This window comes from Raphanus sativus, unplaced genomic scaffold (genome assembly GCF_000801105.2).
Source record: "Raphanus sativus cultivar WK10039 unplaced genomic scaffold, ASM80110v3 Scaffold0617, whole genome shotgun sequence".
NCBI classification, from domain to species: Eukaryota; Viridiplantae; Streptophyta; class Magnoliopsida; order Brassicales; family Brassicaceae; genus Raphanus; species Raphanus sativus.
The window spans coordinates 1-20,866 of NW_026615934.1; the positions used below are offsets into that span (position 1 = coordinate 1).

Consider the following 20,866-nt stretch of genomic DNA (forward strand, 5'->3'; position numbering starts at 1 on the left):
ATGACCATATGATTATTATATGTGACATAATTCACTAAACTTTGTCATCGTCTGCTATTCCCTCATACATATTGCAAAGTTATGTAGCTAAACAAACATAATTATATGTTTTAATTTTGGATTTACTTTTCATGAAAATATGTTGGGGTCGATCTCTATCGATGCGACGACAAAGAAAACGAACCAGATGTTAAATTACCTCATCTCCGTTTATAAGAACCTTGGAGGAGTACGGCGCGGCTATTGAATATTGATAGTTTTTTACCGGCCGGCAGCTTTGGGTGATCTAAAGGCTAAGAAAGTATTCTCTGGTGATCTCTCACATGAAATAAGTTGTGTCTGTGCCAGGTAACTGTAAGGACCTGTTCGCCGGATATTGTCCGTTGCCCCGGACGTAACAAGGCTATTCATGATATCGCCGATATGACTGTTGACATCCTCAAAACTGTTCTCAATTAGATGGTAAATTTAGATTATATTTTTTTGCGAGCAATGGTGCAAAATCCAAAAGAAAACGAATAATCTATACAATAAAAATGATTGAGATATGTTTTCCATTTTCATAACCGGTAAAAAAATAATAGAAACGAAGAGGAAAATAATTCGAAGCGCGAAAATATTTTTTAATAAAATCTAATTATGAATCAAAATATTTAACCATTTTTATTTAGTGTATTTGAAAAATATATAACTACATTTGTATTTATATTAATATGAAAATTATTAAATATTTATTTTATTTTTAATTAACCCTTTTGTTATCAATTTTTTTAATAAATTTTTGTAATTTATTTGAGTAATCTTGTGAGATTTGTTTTGATAATTTTTATAAAACTTATTTGATGTCAGTTAATTGACTCTTAACATTTTATTTATATAAAATATTTACTTGAATATGAAATTTTTTTTAAGTTTAAATGAATGTCAACTGTGTTTATGTAAACAAAATCATTAGTTTAATTGATATTATTTACTAAATGAAACTACATTATTTTGTAATACTAAACCTGAAAAAAATAGATTACTTATTTTCTAGTTTCATAAATCATTTAAGTGTTTTAATCAATTATTTGATTTATTAGTAATTTGAAAGAAGAGAAATACAAAGTTATTAAAAGATGAGATCTAATATTTTGGACACAAGATTAATTATTGTATTGTTTGGAAACATATATAGTAGCATAATATTGTTTTCCATAATTTTTTTAGTGAAATTATAGTATTTTCATTAATTACTAATGATATCTTATGTAATATAACATATGACTAAATTTTAGATCCAAATTGTGTTCCTATTTTAATAAGATATATATAAAATTTATTACTTATTGTACTTTTAAAATTTCATAAATAATATCTTTTTCTATAATTCATTAAACATAAAGGAATCACATTTTACGTTAGCTATATAAAAATTTCTTTAGTTTATTACTTATATTACTTTTTAAATTTGATAAGCAGTAATTTTTTCCATAATTCATTAAGCTTAAATTGTTTGTTGAAGGGACATATCATATGCTTATCTAGTCAAACACATTCAAGAACAGTAAGAAAGACAATAAAGGGTGTAGCTAGTATATGAAAACGGTCGTCGTCTTCTTCGGTCAAGTGAGAAGTAAAGAGGTAAATTAAGCTAATTTAACGTCTGGTTCGTTTTCTATAGGGTATTGCCTAATTCATTTGAAACAAAATCACAACAAATCAGTAAACTAAGCAAGGAGAATCTGTTGGTCTTTGTCTTAGTAACCCTGATTATATTTTTTACGCATTTTACGCACTTCGGTCAAGTGAGAAGTAAAGAGGGTAAATTAAGCTAATTTAACGTCTGGTTCGTTTTTTACGCACTTTATGTCCATATCTATTTTTTACGCATTTTTGAAAACTAAGGAAACGTTTTTTTATTTGTTCAACAACCAAAGAACTTTTTACTCAATAAAAGGGCAATCTCACAAATCAGAAACAATTCACTAGCTTTCTTTTCTTCCTAGCTCTCTGTATAACAAAATGAACAAGTTTATGAAATTATTCGCGATTTTCTTGTTCATCCAAATCCAAATAGCCTTGTCTCAACCAAATATTATACAACAACTCTGCAAAAGAAACCGTTTCAACCCCTATGCGTCTCTACTCTCAATCTTGATCCTAGAAGCAAAACCTCAAATCCCAAGGTAAGATTATAAATCATTGTAACATAACAACTTGATTAATAATAATATTTTCTGTAAACATATATGACTAGATGGTTATAATACTTGACAATGATTCATGTAATCATTGTCATCATCTTCTATTCCCTCATGCATATTGCAAAGTTATATAGCAAACAAATATACTTATATGTTTTACTTTTCATGCATTAGGGCTTGCGTCGATCTCTATAGATGCGACGACAAAGAAAACGAACGAAACGTTAACTTATCTTATCTCCGTTTACGGGGCATTGGAGGAGGTCGCGAAGATTATGAGAAGTACGGAACTTGCATTGATCAGGATTATGGCGCGTCTGTTGATAGGTATTTGCCGGCGGCTTTGGCTAATCTAAAGGCTAAGAAGTACTCTGCTGCGATAGCTAACTTGCAAAGCGTTGTGGGGCGACGGGTGATTGTCAGAACCAGTTCCCCGGACGTGGTCCATTACTAGTGAGCCAACGTAACAAAGCCGTTCATGATATTGCCGATATGACTACTGACATCATCAAAACTTTTGTCTAGATAATAAATTTATATTGTATCTATTTTTTTGCAAAAAAATGTTGCAAAAAATAAAAAATAAAAATTAATAAGGTGTTAAATAAAAACGAATAATATATGTAGTTTCCCTTTTTTATTCACCAGAGTTTTTGATTTGATTAAACGTTTGGTGAATATAAATGCTATATTGCTGGGCCTGTGTCCAAGAGGGAGAGGGTTGTTAAGGACCATAGTGAGCAAAGATCTGTTACCGCCAATGACGATAGGCGTTCTAGTGGATTGTTATTTCTTTCTTGTATGTTCCTTGAGACAAACAAGTTTAAGTGTTTAGTTTCTCATTCTTGATTTTGTACTTTTAGATGATGTGATATTGTTGTCAAAAAAAAAGAGAGAGAAGATGATCTATCTTATTAAATTAGAAACAATACGTTGGACCATAACTTTTATTTTGTAAATTTCTAAATTAAACACATTTCTACTTTATAGTTAAACCTACATTAAATTATTAAGATTCATTTCTTTATTTTACTATTCAATATTCATCTTTCTAAACAATATACTTCTTTATTTATACTACTATCTATGTTTCTAAAAAATATTATACTTAGGGCAAGGTATCGCAAGGTCTTTCATGCGTCATTCGTCAGGAGAGGGACCACAAATCACAGGGACCGAGAGAGACCAAGGGGAAAAAGTTTTTAAATAAGGGACATCCTTCGTCGTCTTTGCTGTGTCGTCCTTCTTGTCCTTCTTGTCCTTCCTGCGTCCTTTGCTTTTCTGATTTTTAAGGACCCAAAATCGTCTTTGCGATAATCTTGCCCTTAGTTATTTCAATCTACCATTATTTCTATCAAAATTTTGTAAAACATCATAATTTCATAAATTGCAAAAAAATAAACTTTAAAATTTAGATTAAAAAGTCACAAATTATGAAATCATAACAATTTAAATTAAATTAGATTACAGATTTTTGATTTTTAAAAAGTTAATCTAATTAAATGAATATCTATCTTATTAAAACAGAAACATTGTGTTGGACGTAACTTTTATTTAGTAAGTTTTTTAAATTAAATACACATTTTTACTTTATAGTTAAACCTACATTAAATTATTAAGATTCATTTCTTTATTTTACTATTCAGTATTCATGTTTATAGTTAAACCTACATTAAATTATTAAGATTCATTTCATTATTTTACTATTCGGTATTCATGTTTCCAAACAATATACTTCTTTATTTATACTACTATCCATGTTTCAAAAAACATTATACTTAATTATTTTCTATCTACCATTTTCTCTATCAAAATTTTGTAAAAACATTATAATTTCATAAATGGCAAAACAATGAACTTGAAAACTTGGATTAAAAGGTGACAAATTATGAAATCATCACAATTAAAACAAATTAGATTAAAGATTTTTTGATTTAAAAAGATAATCTAATTAAATGAATATCTATCTTATTAAAACAGAACATTGTATTGGACATAACTTTTATTTTGTAAGTTTTTTAAATTAAATACACATTTATACTTTATAGTTAAACCTACATTAAATTATTAAGATTCATTTTTTATTTTACTATTCATGTTTCCAATAAATATATTTCTTTATTTATACTACTATCCATGTTTCCAAACAACATTATACTTATTTATTTTCTATCTACCATTTTTCTATCAAAATTTGTAAAAACATCATAATTTCATAAATTATAAAATAAAGAATTTTTAAAATTTGGATTAAAAGGTGACAAATTATGAAATCACAACAATTTAAACAAATTAGATTATATATCGGTCATCTATCGGTTCAATCAGTTAGTCTCGGGTTTTTAGTGATTTTTAAATATGAATATTTTTATATTGGATCAACGGATAAACTAGTATAATAACGGATTGGGTTGAATTAAAAAGCACTGATTTAAATGCAAAAATATTCTAAATACATAAACTCTTTCAAATTAACGAAATATTTGTTAAGTTAATCGTGAAATTTTTACTGTAAAATATTTCGTGTTTACAAAACAATACTAATTGTCATACAACTTCCTTGTCGCAAACACTGAGGATCTACAAACAGCTCGCTAACCTTATCAAACGTTAACTGCTGTTCAATTTCTTATGGCTTTATTTGACTGGTCAGGTCTTTGTTCCGGTTCATCATCCCCATCTTCTTCTTTTCTTCTTCATATACCGTCATAACAACATTACTATCATCATCTCATATTCTACTTTTTATCGTAGATGTAAATTTATTGATATAGTTTTGCGGATATTTTTGCTGAAGTTATTTGATTGTATCGGTTAGTTTTTATGTATGTTTTAAAATAAAATATCTGGAATATATATATAATAATTATTTTACATAAATAATAATTTTATATCAAATTAAAATACTATACTAATAAAAAAAATATCAAATATCAAAATTTTATTATTATTTAGTGTAATATATAAATGTATGTTATTTAATAAAATAATAGTTTACAAAATTATTTAAAAGTGAATAAAAACTATCTATAAGTTATTAAAATTGTAGTAAAATTTAATATCTAAACAGTAGTAATTCTTTTTAGAATTATCTAATTTATTTGATATAAAAATTATTTTTCATTTTACAGATTTTTTCATATAAATAATAAAGACATAACTTTTTTTGTTTAATACCTATAGAAAAGATGTTTCGTTATTGTTTGCTGTAGTTTTAGAAATAAATTATTAAACCATGATTGATAAATATTAGTATAATTTTGATGTAAGTTTTAATTTTATAATAAATATACATTATGATTGAAAAGATTTATCGATTTAAAAATATATAAAATTAAATAAATAAGATAGAGTTTAATCAATGGAAGTCTCCTTAGTCCAATGGTTTAACCAATGATTCATTAAAATTTCTACACCAAGAAGTCTAAGTTTTCAATTATTAGAAAAGACGAATCATCTAAAATATTAAAGATAAGAGTACTGCCAGGAATGAAACTTATAGAATGGATGACCATGATGATGCAGTGAAACATGAATCTTCATAAGAAGACAAAATTACCGGTTGTAATATCGTTTTTATAATGTTTTTCATAATTTGTTATAGCATAATTAACCAATGAAAAGAAAGATAGAGTTTAATCAATCACCATATAATCATATGTTTATCTAGTCAAACACATCCAACAACACTAAGAAAGAGTCAAAGACAATAAAGGCTAGCTAGCATACGAAAAAATCTTTTTCATCGCCGTGGTAATATCTTTGATACGGATCAAGGACATCTACCTACTGGGGGTGATCAGGCTTTACCCCTGTTGGAACCCATATGAGGGGGAGCACTTCCTTCTGTGGGCCCTAACAAGGCGTCGTTGTCTTTTTCTACGTCAAGTAAGAGGATTGCCTTATACGGGTCTTTTTCCGAAAGAGGTTAGTTGCCTTCTACTGATATTTGACCGAAAGAAGTATCGTACTATATATTAAATGATTTTTTTTATGTGTCGATCATAGATGAACTCTTAAAAAATTGTTATAATTTGATTGGTCGATGATTTTTAATTTTTATTTATTTTAATTAGATCTCAAAAGAAAAAATAAATCTATAACCAATTAATATTACTTGCCAAATAATCTACATAATATTACAAATAATTATTTATGGTAATTAATTTTTGAAATTGTAGAAAGAGTATTAATGTTGATCAATTTTTATATTTATAAAATACATAAAATAATAAATGAAAAATAATTTATATAAATCGATATAATGATTTTATATTCTTATTTAAAACATTATATTTGTATATAAATTATTATAATAATAACTATTAATGTCTTTTAATTTCATATATTCTTTACAAATCATTTATAAAAATTATAAATACATTTATAAAATTGTTTATCTTGGCTTATCATATATTTAAAATATTATAAGAAGTTGTGAGTCATTTATATAAGCTTATAAATTATTTTATAAAAATATATTTTGAAACATCATCCTACTATCCAACTATATATTAATTGAGAAGTTATTTAATTTATTTTTGCTTATATGTTGATCGGAGGTGAACTCTTAAAAAATTGATATAAGATTGGGATTTTTAATTTTTTATTTATTTTAATTAGCTCTAAAAAAATTAAGTCTATAACCAATTAATATCATTTGTCAAATAATCTACATAATATTACTATTAATGTTTTATGGTAACTAAGTTTTTTCAAATTATAGAAAGAGTATTAATGTTGATCAATTATTATATTTATAAAATACATAAAATAACAAACGACAGACAATTTATATAAATCGATATAATGATTTATATTCTTATTTTAAAACACTATATTTGTATATTAATTATTATAATAAATATTACCATCTTATAAGTTCATATATGCTTTACAAATCATTTTATAAATTGTTTATCTTGGCTTATCATATATTTTAAATTATTATAAAGAGGTTGTAAGTCATTTATATAAGCTTATAAATTAATTTATAAAATCTATTTTGAAACCTCATCCTACTATACCACTATCCACTATCCCACTATATATTAATTGAAAAGTCATTTAAGTGATTTTTTGTTTGCGTGTCGATCATAAGTGAATTCTTAAAAATTGTTATATTTTTATTGGTCGATGATTTTTAATTTTTATTTATTTTTATTAGATCTAAAAATAAAAGATAGGTCAATAATCAATAAATATCACTTGCAAATAATATTCATAACATTACAAATAATTATTGTTATGGTAGCTAATTACTGAAACTATAGAAATAGTAATAGTGTGATCAATTTTTTATATCCTATATAACTACATAAATAATAAACAAAAAATGTTTATTAGAATTTATATTATGCTTTTATTTATATATAAAGCCTTATATTTGTATATAAAGTATTACAAAACTATTAATGTATAATATAGTTCATACATGTTTTATAAATCATTTTATAAATTATAAATACATTTTAAAAATTATTTATCTTGGCTTATCATTTGTTTTAAATTATTATAAGAGGTTATAAGTCACTTATACAAGCTTATATATTAATTTATAAAATCTATTTTGAAATTGAATTATATTAAATGAGAACTCACTTAATTTTGCTTAGGTGTCTTTGAGTTTAAGAAAAATTATTATAATTTGATTTGTTAATGGATTTTCTATTTTTATTTATTTTATGAGTAAGAAAATCAGTTCTAGAATCAATTTTATCAATATCCAAACGATCTAAATATATATCATAAAATAATTTATAGCAATTAAATATGAGATTTATATTAAAATGCTCAAAAATCACTTTTAGTAATAAAGTATTTATAAACTATATAATATATTTCATAAGTAATTTATAGAATTTATATAGTAGTTTTATATTTTTATGTAATTGGATATGAATATGTAGAGAATGTGTAACAATTATATTGTTTTAACTTTTAATCTTATTAGAGACATAAAAATTTAGCTGCAAACTATATATTTTCAAAACTTAAGTAATTTTATTAAAAACTGAATTATGAATATTATATATAATTAATTTTACAAAATTTTAAATACAAAATATCAACAGATATTTAAAATAGTCAGATTCATTTTTTTCAAAAAAAAATTTTCTTAGAAAAGTATTTAACAAAAACACATATTCAATTTTTTTGATGATAAAAACCTATTTTAATTTTCCAAATTATAATAAATATATTGTTACAAAATATTCAAACTCGGAAAATTGCGGGCATCCACCTTGTAGAGGTTAATTGACTTATTTATTGGAAATTAAATTACAATAAATCAGTAAATTAAACAAGATAATCTGTTAGTCTTTGTCTTAGTAACTCTTATTAAATTGATGTCCATATCTATTTTATACGCATTTTGAAAACTAAGGAAACCTTTTAATTTGTTCAACAACCTAAAAACTTTTCACTCAATAAAAGGGCAACCTTGAAATCATAAACGATTCACTAACTTTTCTCTTTGTAGCTCTCAGTAAGACAAAATGAATAACTTTATGAAATTATTCGCAATTTTCTTGTTCATCCAAATCCAAATAGCCTTGTCTCAACCAAATCTTATACAACAACTCTGCAAAAGAAACCGTTATCAACCCCTATGCGTCTCTACTCTCAATCTTGATCCTAGAAGCAAAACCTCAAATCTCCAAGGTAAGATCATGAATCATTGTGACATAACAACTTGATTAACAATAATATTTTCTGTAAACATATGACTAGATGGTTATGATATTTGACATATATGATTCACGTAAACTTTGTCATCATCTGCTATTCCCTCGTACACATTGCAAATTTATGTTGCTAACAAATATACTTTAATGATTTAATTTTGATTTACTTTTCATGCATTAATTAGGGCTTGCGTCGATCTCTATCGAGGCGACGACAAAGAAAACGAACGATGCGTTAACTTATCTCATCTCCGTTTTACGGCGAACTGGAGGAGATCGCGCAGCTTTTGAGAAGTACGGAACTTGCGTTGATCAGGATTACGGCGCATCTGTTAAGAGGTATTTGCCGGGGGCGATGGCTAATCTAAAGGCTAAGAAGTACTCTGCTGCAATAGCTAACTTGCAAGACGTTATGACGGCGTCGGGTGATTGTGAGAACCAGTTCGCCGGAAGTTGTCCATTACCGGTGAGCCAACGTAACAAAGCTGTTCATGATATTACCGATATGACTACTGACATCATCAAAACTTTTGTCTAGTAGATAATAAATTTATATTGTATCTTTTTCTTTTTTGCTCTAAATGTTGCAAAAATTAAAGAGAAAATGAATATGGTAATAAATTTTATTTAGAAATATCTAATTTATTTGATATTATAAATGATTTTTTTCATTTTACAGATTATATCTTATAAATAATAAAGACATAAATTTTTTGTCTAATACACAGAAGAAAAAAAGTTTCTTTATTTTTAATGTACTTTTAGAAATAGAATTAAATCATGATTGATAAATATTAGAATAATTTTGATGTAAGTTTTAATTTTGAAATAAATATACATCAATTTAAAAATAAATAAAATTAAATAAATAAGATAAAGTTTAATCATTGGAAGTTTTTTTGGTGCAGTGGTTTAACGAATTATTCATTAATATTTTTACACCAAAAGATCTGAGTTTTTAATTCTTGGAAATGGCAAATTATCTAGAATATTAAGAAAAAAAACTTATAAAAAATATTAGAGAAAATGTTTACGATAGATTACCGGTATAGTGCAAGGAGTATTGTCATAGTATTTTTCATAGTTTATTATAGCATAATTAACCAATAACAAAAGGAAAAGATAGAGTGGAAGCCCCTTTGGTCCAGTAGTTTGATTAAGGGTTCAATTGCTTTTACACTCGGAGGTCTGGGGTTCAAACCCCAGAAAATACCAAATTATGCAGATTATGAAGAAACAGGTTACATGAGATCTTCAGCTTAGTGCATAGCGTACCATCGAATATGAATCTTATAGGACGACTCAGAGTGGTACAATCAGACGTGTATTCTCACATGGTGGTAGAATTATCGGCTGTAAAATCGTCTCTGTAATATTCTCATTATTGAAAAGATAGAGTTAACCAATTACCATAAATCATATGTTTATCTAGTCAAACACATCCAAAAACCACAAGAAAGAGTCAAAGACGATATAAAGGCTGGCTGGTATACGAAAAAATCTTTTTCATCACCGTATCTTTGATACGGATCAAATTAAAGACATCCACCTTGGTGGTCATGGGCTTTGTCTCCGTTGGAACCCATCATATGGGCTGCAGTAGGAGGGGGAGCACTTCCTTCTACGGGGTCATCATCTTTTTCGGTCAAATAAGAGGTCAATTGCCTTATTCTGGTATTGATCGAAAGAGGGTAATTGTCTTCTACTGATATTTGACCGAAAGAAGTATAGAAATTAATTGATGATTTATTGGAAATGAAATCACAATAAATCAGAAAATTAAACATATATGTTAGCACTTAGCCGTTTGACGTTAAAAAAAAAATTATATGTTAGTCTTTGTCTTAGTAACTCTTATTAACGTGATGTTCATGTCTATTTTATAAGCATTTTGAAAATGATGATTCTCTCAAATAATTTTTTTAAGTTTTTGTCACAAAAAAGTATTCAAAAATAAAATAATAAAAATAACTTTTTTTATTTTGAAATTTTTAATATTTATTTTTTATTTTTTAAAATTTGAAACTCCACCCCAAACTTACTTTTTAACTATAAACTCAAAGTCTTAGATTAGTTGTTATAAATACATTTTTACTTTTAAATAAAATTATTTTTAGTCATTTTCCTTCTTGTTTTATGAAAATAAACTAAAAATATTATCTAAAAGAATTTCTCTTTTAAAAATTTAAGGTCAACTCTAACTGTTGGGTTTTTGATAGGTTTTAACCATTTAAAAAAATCAATATAATGAAAAGTTAAATATGTGTCAGAAGAAGTTCTTGCATGAGTCAATTGAAGAACCGTTTTTATACTTTTTATTACATATGTCTATCCTCAATCGAACCATCTTTTTATAAAATACAAAAGTTAAATAAAAAATAAATTATTGTTAAATTTTCATTACTAAAAAAATAGATAGAGATATTTACGGCATTGGAGATGTTCTTCTAAGAGCATTATCAACTTCATTCTATTTTTCACTCTAAAATAGAATTTAGAAAAAAAAATGCTCTAATAGTACTCTATTTCTCACTCTATAACAGAGTAAAAATAGGTTTACTCCAAATATATAGTAAGTTGTTTTTTTTTGTTAATCATTCTATTTTTACTTTAAAATAGAGTACTATTGGAATAAACTCCAACTCTATTATGCAATCACTGGAGATGGTCTAAATAAACTTTTTATTTGTTCGACAACCTAAAAACTTTTCACTCAATAAAAAAGAAACCTTGAAATCATAAACGATTCACTAACTTCTTTCTTTGTAGCTTTCAGTAAAACAAAATGAATAACTTTATGAAATTATTCTCAATTTTCTTGTTCATCCAAATCCAAGTAGCCATGTCTCAACGAAATCTTATACATCAGCTCTGCAAAAGAAATCGTTATCAACCCCTATGCGTCTCTACTCTCAATCTTGATCCTAGAAGCAAAACCTCAAATCTCCGAGGTAAGATCATAAATCATTGTGACATAACAAATTGATTAACAATAATATCTTCAGTAAACATATGACTAGATGGTTCTGATATTTGACATATACTTTTATGTTTTAATTTTTGATTTACTTTTCATGCATTAGGGCTTGCGTTGATCTCTCTCCATGCGACAACAAAGAAAACGAACGATACGTTAACTTATCTCATCTTTGTTATGCCGGATGGAGGAGGTCGCGCTGATTTTGAGAAGTATGGAACTTGCATTGATCAGGATTACGGCTCATCTGTTGATAGGTATTTGCCGGGGGCTATGGCTAATCTAAAGGCTAAGAACTACTCTGCTGCGATAGCTAACTTGCAAGACGTTGTGGGGGCGTCGAGTGATTGTGAAAACCAGTTCGCCGGAAGTTGTCCATTACCGGTGAGCCAATGTAACAAAGCCGTTCATGATATTGCCGATATGACTACTGACATCATCAAAACTTTTGTCTAGTAGATAATAAATTTATAATTTATCTTTTTTTTTTTGCTATAAATGTTGCAAAAAATTAAAGGGAAAATGAAAATGGTATGGTATTAAATAAGACATTGTCAAGATATCGACGGAACAAAACTGAGTATAGAGCCATGTCCGACACAGTGCAAGAGTTGCTCTGGTTGAGGAATCTACACTTTACATCCGATCTGATGCACCAATACCGGTTCATTATGATAGTATCAGCGGTTTATGTGGTGGCTAATCCGGTATTTTATGAGAAGACTAAAGATATTGAAGTCAACTATATATAATTTCAACCGGTGGTGGTGGCGTAGTGGCGCTTGAGGGATTTAAAAAACCTAATAAGGCGAACCCGGGTTCAAACCCCACCGGCCACACGGATATGAGCTATTGCTTTAGGCTCGTTTGAATGCCCAGGAGAGGGTCTATCCGTGGATTATACTTCCACCCGGGGGTTAGGTTTGTGTCATCATTGACTCGGATTTAACCCTTTTTAAGTTCGAAAAAAAAAACTATATATCATTTCATAGGACTTTCCACAAAAATGCAACTAGCTAATATACTGACAAAAACATTTAGAAAAAAAGAGTGGAGCTTTTCTTGTCAGCTTGAGAGTTCGAAATCTACTCTCCAACTTGAGGGAGGGTATTCAAATATGGACATATGTAGTCATATCTATTAGAATATATTCTCACCAATACTTTGATCTTTGCATATTTCTTGTATATCTAGTTTAGGAATGAAATCTTTGTATAAAGAGAAAGTCTTGGAACTAAAGATAAATACAGAAAAACTTTATGATACTCTTGTTTTCTGACATCAATAAAAGGACAACTTCGAAATCATAAACGATTCACTAACTTTCGTTTCTTTCTGTAGCTCTCAGTATAAACAAAATGAGTAACTTAACGAAGTTATTCGCAGTTTTCTTGTTCATCCAAATCCAAATAGCCTTGTCTCAATCAAATCTTATACAGCAGCTCTGCAAAAGAAACCGTTATCAACCCCTATGCGTCTCTACTCTCAATCTTGATCCTAGAAGCAAAACCGCAAATCTCCAAGGTAAGATTATAAATAATATTTTCTGAAAACATATGACTAGATGGTTATAATCTTCTAAACTATTAAAACTGAAGTACAAAAAGTACTTAACCCTTAGTTTTGCACAATAATTACAATAGAATGCCATTGATCTTAAACTCTGAGTTTTGATCATTATAACTAACCGAGATTCACGTTTATTTTCTCTACCTTAAACCGAAATTAGACCTATTAATAAATATGTCCTCACATTCAACCACTTGCCTTAATTTCTTTCTATCCATTTAATAATACATGTTTTTGGGTACAGAAATTTAGAAAACCTTCATTACAATAATGGACCTTTCTATCAATATTTCAATACCTGCATAACAATAGAAAACAAAAACATCGAATTATCAAAAACCATATAATCAAAACATAATTGATCCTGAGGAATGCAAATAATGTCTCGATATCAAATAAGATCATAGTTTATATCATTGCATTATATAGACAAATTTTTATGTCATAAAATAAGATCGTACTTTATATTAATACTATTATTATCATATGCAGAATTAAAATCATTACTAAACCAACACAATTGAAAATCATGACTACGCAGTTATTAGTTTCCAAAAAAAAAAATTATATTACAATATATATTCTTATATTTAAGCAAATACAATATCAATAACTAACAAAATAATTTTTTTGATTTCTATTCTTCCAAATCACGTTACACATTTATTGCTAATCTCAAAATAATTACCTTCCATCATATATTCCTATATTTAAGCAATACAATATTTTTTGATATCAGTCAACAACCACAAGATTCCTTATTTGTTCTCATTGCTTGCAAATCACGTAAAAAATCTTATACTAATTAACCTTTTTCGATTAACAACTAACAAACAGATGAACAACAAACATCACAGATGAAGAGATCGGTTTCTCCAACCGATGATATACGGGAAACTGAAAAGTCAGTAAAATGGGCTTATATATTAACAAAATGGGCTTATATATTAACAAAATGGTAGATCGGTTTCAATTTGACACTTTAAGGTCCACAAATGGCCCAAATATATTTATATAATTACGATTTCTTAATCTAATTACTACAAATATGTATTTGAAATATATATTTGGAGTGACTTTGTAAATTGGTTTTAGAGATGACTTTTTTCCTTTTTAACACAATATAAAAGAAATTAAATAATATATAAATCACAAAATTATATGTTTTCTTATTTAAACATAAACAACAAGTTCGTATATTATACACTCTATGTTTAGTTTACCAAGCAAAAAACAAAAAAAAAACATTGTAAGAAGAATAAAACCTATTTGTTTAAAAAGGTACACTAAACTAAATAAACAAGAGACACAATTTTCTAAAAAATCAATAACATATAAAATAATAACATGAATGTTTTTAAAACTATGAAAAACATATAATTACTTCGAATATACATCCGCGCGGGCGCGCGGGTCAAAAGCTAGTAATTGACTTATAATTCACGTAAACTTTGTCATCATTTAACATCTTACCCCCCAAAAAAAAAGACTGTCATCATCTGCTATTCCCTCGCGCATATTGCAAGAGTGTACTTATTACTTATATGTTTTAATTTTTTATTTACTTTTCATGCATTAGGGCTGGCGTCGATCTCTATCGATGCGACCACAAAGAAAACGAACGATACGTTAACTTATCTCATCTCCGTTATGCCGAGCGGAGGAGTTCGCGCTGATTTTGAGAAGTACGGAACTTGCATTGATCAAGACTACGGCTCGTCTGTTGATAGGTATTTGCCGGGGGCTATGGCTAATCTAAAGGCTAAGAACTACTCTGCTGCCATAGCTAATTTGCAAGACGTTGTGGGGGCATCGACTGATTGTGAGAACCAGTTCGCCGGAAGTTGTCCATTACCGGTGACCCAACATAACAAAGCTGTTCATGATATTGCCGATATGACTACTGACATCATCAAAACTTTTGTCTAGTAGATAATAAAAGGGAAAATGAATATGATATGATAATTAAATAAAAAGAAAAGTACTTTTGATGATGTGATATTTGTTATACAAATTCCATGTCCCAAAACACTGAAGATCTCTACAAAACAGCTCTCTAAACCTCATCAAACGTTAACTGTTGTTCGTTTTTTTTCTCTTATGCCTTTATTTGACTGGTCCTGTCCTTGTTCTTCTTCATCTTCTTCATACACCACCATAACAACATTACCATCATCATCTACTTCATACTCTACATCATCACCTTCTTCCTCTTCATCAAACTCTTCTTCCTCCTCCTCATCATCATCATAAAAGTCATCATCCCCGTCCATACTTGCACGAACAGAGTGAAACTCGGGAGGGGGAGGGCAGTCTTCCGTAATGGCCTCATCACGTTTCATCACGAGATGCCTAATCACCCTCTCATCACTATCCAACATTCCTTTGAACTCGTTCAAGTGTTTCGCTTCCATCTCAAAGTTCATCAGTATATAGTGTGCGTTCTCTGCCTTCTGTATCTTATACGCCAGTCTACGCATCCCCCAGTCACTAAACCTCCACACTTTCCCCTTCTTCTCCTTCAAGAACTCTGAATACCATCATCAAACAGTCAAACACACAAATCACCGCTGTAACTCAAAGGAGAAAACTTTTTGTTCACCTTGAACTTTCTCATTGACGCTTTCAACCTCCTCTGCATGTTTCTCATGAATCAAGTAAACCACCTCATAGTGCCTCACTACAAGAACATTAGGTTACACATCATCAAACCGGTTGAAACAATTAAAAAGTCAGATTAAACCGGGTTTCAAAGAAGAAGAACTTACTCCTTTCTTCATTCAAGTCACTCTGAAGCTGAAGATCAAGAAACTCGTATAGCTCCTCTGTTTCAAACAAACAAGTAAGAAACAGAACTCATGTAGGTAGGTAAACAGAGTCCAAGAAAGTCACTTACTTTCTTCATCATCAGCGAACTCAGGAAGAAGATCACCTTCCTCATCAATCTTCTTCTGCAAAACCCAATTCATATAAACACAAAAGTACAAAACTTTCAGCATCAATGATCGGACCAGAAACAGAGCACAACAGTAACCAGAAACAGAGCACAACAGTAACCAAAAACAGAGCACAACAGTAACCGTTATTCTCGTGAGCTAAGTAAGAGAGAAAGGAAACCTCTTTGAGAAGAATGGATTCAGGAAACGGGCCGGTGGCTTCGTCAGGTCTAGCGGAGAAGCTATGGCTGTCGTCTTTCTTGCTTTTCTTCTTCTTAGCGGCGGCGATGACCAAAGGAAGAGACTTTGATCCTCTGGGGGCGAGACTAGGTATGAGGCACACGCGGGGAGAGTTGATGAACGAATCTCGGCCGTCTATTCTGGGCCTGAGAGATAGTAGAGAGGAAGACGCGTGCAGGAGTGACTCCATTGGAGGAAGGCACGAGGAGTGAGATGGAGAAGACGAAGAAGGGCTTTAGCCGAAGAAGAGTTGGGGTTTGGTTTTGGATAAGAAATGTTCTCAGTTGAGTTTTACACTTTGACCCCTTATGTTATCCATAATTTTGAAATTCGACCCATTATTTTTTACTAAACTCAATTCGCCCCTTTTCTTTCTTTTTTTTTGAAAAAGGCTAAATTCGCCCTATTTAGTTTCATATAGTTACTGTGACAAAAAAAAGTTTCATATAGTTAAAATTTTGGCTTCGATTAATCTGCTTCCAAATTTTGGCCATAACGCACAACTACTTTCTTCTCTTGGTAGACGATGAAACTAAGAGAAGGCGTAACAAGAACATGTCTGAGAGGGTGAATCCAATGTAAATGATTTGCTCCACGACTTGGCAAAGACAAATTACTCACAGAAGAAAGAAATAACTTAGTGTGATGATAAAAAAAAAAACTTAGTGTGATGAATTTAATTAGATGGGTATATATTTATGTTTTCACCAAGTTCGTACATTCATGTGATACTTGTTGTGTCCAAACTCATTATTATTATCATAAGATGGTTGGATAGTGGAAACAGAACGGTAATATGTTACATGTGGTTCGATTTATTATTTATCGATCCATGTTTTATTTTATATCATTATCATACTAAATGATAATATGATGATGTATCTAGGGGCGTGATGGAAGTTCTTGACCATTAAGAAAGGAACTGAAAAGCGCGAGAGCTTCTTCAGGTTTATTGAGTGGAACCAAGTGTCCTGCTCCTCTCACCGTTACGAACGTTAACCCTCCCTCGTACTCAGTTATCCTCCCTCCAACCTTCACAACAATCACATAGCAAAATAGTCTTGAATACATATATACCTAAACTCAAATATCGAATCTACTATGATATATGCTAACTAAAAATAAGATGAAATATTTAATATGTATATATCCACCGTAAACAATAAATTTTAGATAAATAAAATCTAACCTGATGATTGTGGAACCAAGAGCGCCATTCAGATTTGACGGGAAGACCCAAAGCTTCAACACAATACCGACTCCCGATCACCGGCACCCTCCCGTCGGCGTCTCCACTGTTAGACACTAGCAAATATTTAACAGTCTATGCTTTTTTCTGGAAAACCTTTGACAGTCTATGCATACATTCTCCTATGAATCATCAATAATTATTCGGAAAATTTTTATACCGAAATTTTTCTTTGTTTTTCAAAAACTATCATAGTTTATTTTTTAAAATATCAATTTAAAACCAAAATATCACAACTTTCTTAAGAGGGTTTGTAAATGAACACTTTCCCACAAATGAAGAACTCATTTTGAATGTCTAAGAACCACTGACAAGAATACTCAGGGCGTAGTATGGCCACCACTATTTGACATATAAATTTTAAACCAATATTGAATGGAAAAAACACGAGCTGTATAGAAGAAGAAGAAGATGGATGTAGATCTTACCTATAAACCCATATCTTGAGACCAGCTTTAATGAGCTTACGATAGGTAGACAACATTGATGAGACCGTGAATTGGTACGTTTGCAATATCGAATTACTGTATCAGACCGATTGTATTATAATATGTCAACCTTGTTAATTTTGATATATACTTCATAATTAGTTGTAAAAAGAATTAAAACTCAGACCGATCGTATTTAAAACTTACTTGCAAACCTTCCACCTTGATATCTCGCGTGTACCAGCATGAAGAGACGTTCGAACATCGACTCTGTTGAAATATTTTTCAGCATAATCAGAGTAACAAGGATCATAACCTTCAAACCATCTCACTCGCTTGAACCAGTCTTTCATCGCCGGAGACTTATTGAAAACTCCTAAGAAGGAAGCTGCTGATGAGTTACTGGTGGTGCACTTGGGAGCATATATATTATAAATATCAATCTCTTTGTATTTTTGGAACATTGTATTCATGGCAACGTTGCACGGTTCCGTCCAATTCGATGACTTAAAGTCACAATTACGTTTTGCGGTGTCGTAGAGACTGTCTGAGATTACTGCATGACTCCATGCGTATTCTAGAATTCCCCTATTATCGTACTCGTCGTCCGTCAGTGGATTGCCTACCTACGTGTGACGAAATACAGTGGTTAAATTAATTCTATTGCAGCATTGTTAAAAATAAACGAAATGCAAAAATGTTACAGTATACAAAAACATGCAGATTCAACTTGATTTTAAAGTTAATTACGTATAAAATTTCATTACATTTAATAAAATTATCATTAGAACAAAAAAAACATCATAACTAAATTTGAAAAATATCCAGCAAATAAGTTTGTGTTATTTTATTTAAAGCAACAAAAAAAGAAAAAGAAAAGTTTGTGCTACTATAGTAAATTCATTTTCTATTATAATCAAACATTAATTGTGTTGATTAAAAGTTTCTTTTCAACAAGAAACATCGGTCAGATTGGATCAAAGTTACGCTTTCCTCGTGCAAGTAGTTAATAGTTGCAACTAGTAAATATTAAAATATATACGTACAATGAAGCCTTTGAGGTTAATGAAGGACTCATTTGGTTTAACTTTGTTTCGATCGTATATTTGCTCGGCTAGCTGAGGTGCGTAGTGACCTGTAAAGAATATAAGCCCATACGACATCATATTTTATAATTTCCTAAATAATTAGTTAAAATCCATTTGTTCATGCTTCAGTTTTGTATGTACTTGTCTAGTCCTATATCTTTTTCGCCTTTTATTAGTTGATTCTATATCCAGTTACCAATCCAAATACCGAGAAGAAACATGTGAGAGTAAATAATTAAGCTCACCGGCATAGCTTTCACCAGCGATGAAGAAATCACGAGACTTATATTGGGGATACCTTGCAAACCAAGCAACCATAAAGTTGTATGCATCTTCCGCTGTTGCAAAACATTATATCACATTATTTTTTATAAGATAGTTCCCTTTATAGAGTATGCTTTTCCAGTAGTTAAAAAAAAATTCAGTTTCTGAAAATCTGACCACCTTACTCAATGGTTCTTTTGCATGGGCTTCTAGTTATGGAGTACTTACCAACGAAACTGTCGTTGAGGTTGTCCAAATCGGAAGATGTGTTGGTGTACGAAAACCCTACTCCAACCGGTGATTCTAAAAACAACATATTCGCTTCTGCAAATTCATTGATTTTTTTTCGTTAATTTCTATTAAATTTTTTCATAATTATTGATTTATTTAAAACCGTCACCATTTTTATTTTATAGTGTTAACATTTCATACTTAAGAAAAAAAAGAAGTGAACAAAAAATAAACCTTGGATCCAAGTGTATTGATTGAATCTAAGGCTTGTACCATTTTCAGCCACACGAAAAGGTCCTAATTCAGATGCTGCTCCATATCCAACAGATGAACATCCAGGACCTGCGCGCGGGACATACTCATAATTCACAAAAACATAGAAACGAAAAATGAAAGTATTGTATTAAGTGACGTAACTATACCTCCATTGAGCCAGAGAACTAGAGGTCTTGTTGGGGCTTCAGACAAGGCTTCAAAGAACCAGAAGAAGAGTGCTCGTGTATTTTCTTGATTCACGTTGACATAACCTGAGAAGTGAGAGATCTTTGGATTCGATGGTTGTTCAGGAAGATTCACTACTTTGTCTGAATTTTGTGCTTCAACGTTATAATCTTGACGACGTAATGATAGTAATAATAATGAGATGATCAGCAGAAATCTTAGTTTTTTCCTAGGATGAGTCAAATCCATCTCAGATTTTTGTTGTCTAGCTGTTTTTTTTCCCTTTGTCTAACATGGTGTGTACATAAGTGTAGTGGTGAATGGTGATTTATTGGGAATGTTGGTTGATTGTGGAAAGTAGAGTATGTGGCCACAAATGTAGGATAAGTCTTCACAATTGTTATTTTAATTTTTGTCAGGATTGTAATGGATGGAAGTTGAATGTGTGCTTCTGAGTTGTGAACAATCCATTTGATAACACACTGGTATCACAAGAAGAGATAACAGAAATGTCATCAAAATCTTCGGTTATATTTATTTCTACTTTGTCTGATTACATATTAAACTA

At 29.8% G+C, this 20,866-nt stretch overlaps 6 protein-coding genes across 6 annotated transcripts; 4 read left to right on the plus strand and 2 right to left on the minus strand.

Moving 5' to 3' along the window:
- The first annotated feature begins 2,004 nt into the window (after positions 1-2,004).
- LOC108811244 (cell wall / vacuolar inhibitor of fructosidase 1) lies at positions 2,005-2,711 on the plus strand. The gene is given in 5 exon segments (XM_056997388.1): positions 2,005-2,107; positions 2,110-2,167; positions 2,359-2,426; positions 2,429-2,587; positions 2,590-2,711. Coding segments are annotated over 5 exon segments (510 nt in total).
- Positions 2,712-8,677: 5,966 nt separating this feature from the next.
- On the plus strand, positions 8,678-9,413 carry LOC108811239 (pectinesterase inhibitor-like). The gene is made up of 2 exons (XM_018583280.2): positions 8,678-8,852; positions 9,061-9,413. The coding sequence occupies exons 1-2, from the start codon at positions 8,687-8,689 to the stop codon at positions 9,411-9,413; spliced, it is 519 nt and encodes a 172-aa protein (XP_018438782.1). The 5' UTR covers positions 8,678-8,686.
- Positions 9,414-11,631: 2,218 nt separating this feature from the next.
- On the plus strand, positions 11,632-12,333 carry LOC108811226 (cell wall / vacuolar inhibitor of fructosidase 1-like). Its single transcript, XM_018583270.2, has 2 exons — positions 11,632-11,826; positions 11,959-12,333. Exons 1-2 carry the CDS (start codon positions 11,661-11,663, stop codon positions 12,306-12,308), a joined length of 516 nt encoding a protein of 171 aa, XP_018438772.1. The 5' UTR covers positions 11,632-11,660; the 3' UTR covers positions 12,309-12,333.
- Positions 12,334-13,191: 858 nt separating this feature from the next.
- LOC108806979 (pectinesterase inhibitor-like) lies at positions 13,192-15,683 on the plus strand. The gene is made up of 2 exons (XM_018579206.2): positions 13,192-13,376; positions 15,001-15,683. Exons 1-2 carry the CDS (start codon positions 13,211-13,213, stop codon positions 15,348-15,350), a joined length of 516 nt encoding a protein of 171 aa, XP_018434708.1. The 5' UTR covers positions 13,192-13,210; the 3' UTR covers positions 15,351-15,683.
- Positions 15,365-16,842, minus strand: LOC108806978 (protein REGULATOR OF FATTY ACID COMPOSITION 3, chloroplastic). The gene is made up of 5 exons (XM_018579205.2): positions 16,539-16,842; positions 16,318-16,372; positions 16,190-16,246; positions 16,024-16,101; positions 15,365-15,951 (listed from the first exon to the last, which is right to left on the minus strand). Exons 1-5 carry the CDS (start codon positions 16,785-16,787, stop codon positions 15,488-15,490), a joined length of 903 nt encoding a protein of 300 aa, XP_018434707.2. The 5' UTR covers positions 16,788-16,842; the 3' UTR covers positions 15,365-15,487.
- A 450-nt stretch (positions 16,843-17,292) lies between these two features.
- LOC108809548 (serine carboxypeptidase-like 33) lies at positions 17,293-20,603 on the minus strand. Its single transcript, XM_018581685.2, has 9 exons — positions 20,280-20,603; positions 20,092-20,199; positions 19,855-19,950; positions 19,608-19,700; positions 19,321-19,409; positions 18,482-18,900; positions 18,275-18,370; positions 17,787-17,892; positions 17,293-17,629 (listed from the first exon to the last, which is right to left on the minus strand). The coding sequence occupies exons 1-9, from the start codon at positions 20,545-20,547 to the stop codon at positions 17,480-17,482; spliced, it is 1,425 nt and encodes a 474-aa protein (XP_018437187.2). The 5' UTR covers positions 20,548-20,603; the 3' UTR covers positions 17,293-17,479.
- Between the last annotated feature and the right edge of the window lie 263 nt (positions 20,604-20,866).

Coding starts and splice junctions, on each gene's coding strand:
- LOC108811239 (XM_018583280.2), top strand. CDS start 8,687: ATGAATAACTTTATGAAATTATTCGCAATTTTCTTGTTCATCCAAATC. Junction 8,853..9,060: donor CAAAACCTCAAATCTCCAAG/GTAAGATCATGA, acceptor TGCATTAATTAG/GGCTTGCGTCGATCTCTATC.
- LOC108806978 (XM_018579205.2), bottom strand. CDS start 16,787: ATGGAGTCACTCCTGCACGCGTCTTCCTCTCTACTATCTCTCAGGCCC. Junction 16,247..16,317: donor GTTCGCTGATGATGAAGAAA/GTAAGTGACTTT, acceptor TGTTTGAAACAG/AGGAGCTATACGAGTTTCTT. Junction 16,102..16,189: donor TGACTTGAATGAAGAAAGGA/GTAAGTTCTTCT, acceptor ATGTTCTTGTAG/TGAGGCACTATGAGGTGGTT.
- LOC108809548 (XM_018581685.2), bottom strand. CDS start 20,547: ATGGATTTGACTCATCCTAGGAAAAAACTAAGATTTCTGCTGATCATC. Junction 20,200..20,279: donor AGTTCTCTGGCTCAATGGAG/GTATAGTTACGT, acceptor TCCCGCGCGCAG/GTCCTGGATGTTCATCTGTT. Junction 19,951..20,091: donor TCAATACACTTGGATCCAAG/GTTTATTTTTTG, acceptor ATGAATTTGCAG/AAGCGAATATGTTGTTTTTA.
- LOC108811226 (XM_018583270.2), top strand. CDS start 11,661: ATGAATAACTTTATGAAATTATTCTCAATTTTCTTGTTCATCCAAATC. Junction 11,827..11,958: donor CAAAACCTCAAATCTCCGAG/GTAAGATCATAA, acceptor TTCATGCATTAG/GGCTTGCGTTGATCTCTCTC.
- LOC108806979 (XM_018579206.2), top strand. CDS start 13,211: ATGAGTAACTTAACGAAGTTATTCGCAGTTTTCTTGTTCATCCAAATC. Junction 13,377..15,000: donor CAAAACCGCAAATCTCCAAG/GTAAGATTATAA, acceptor TTCATGCATTAG/GGCTGGCGTCGATCTCTATC.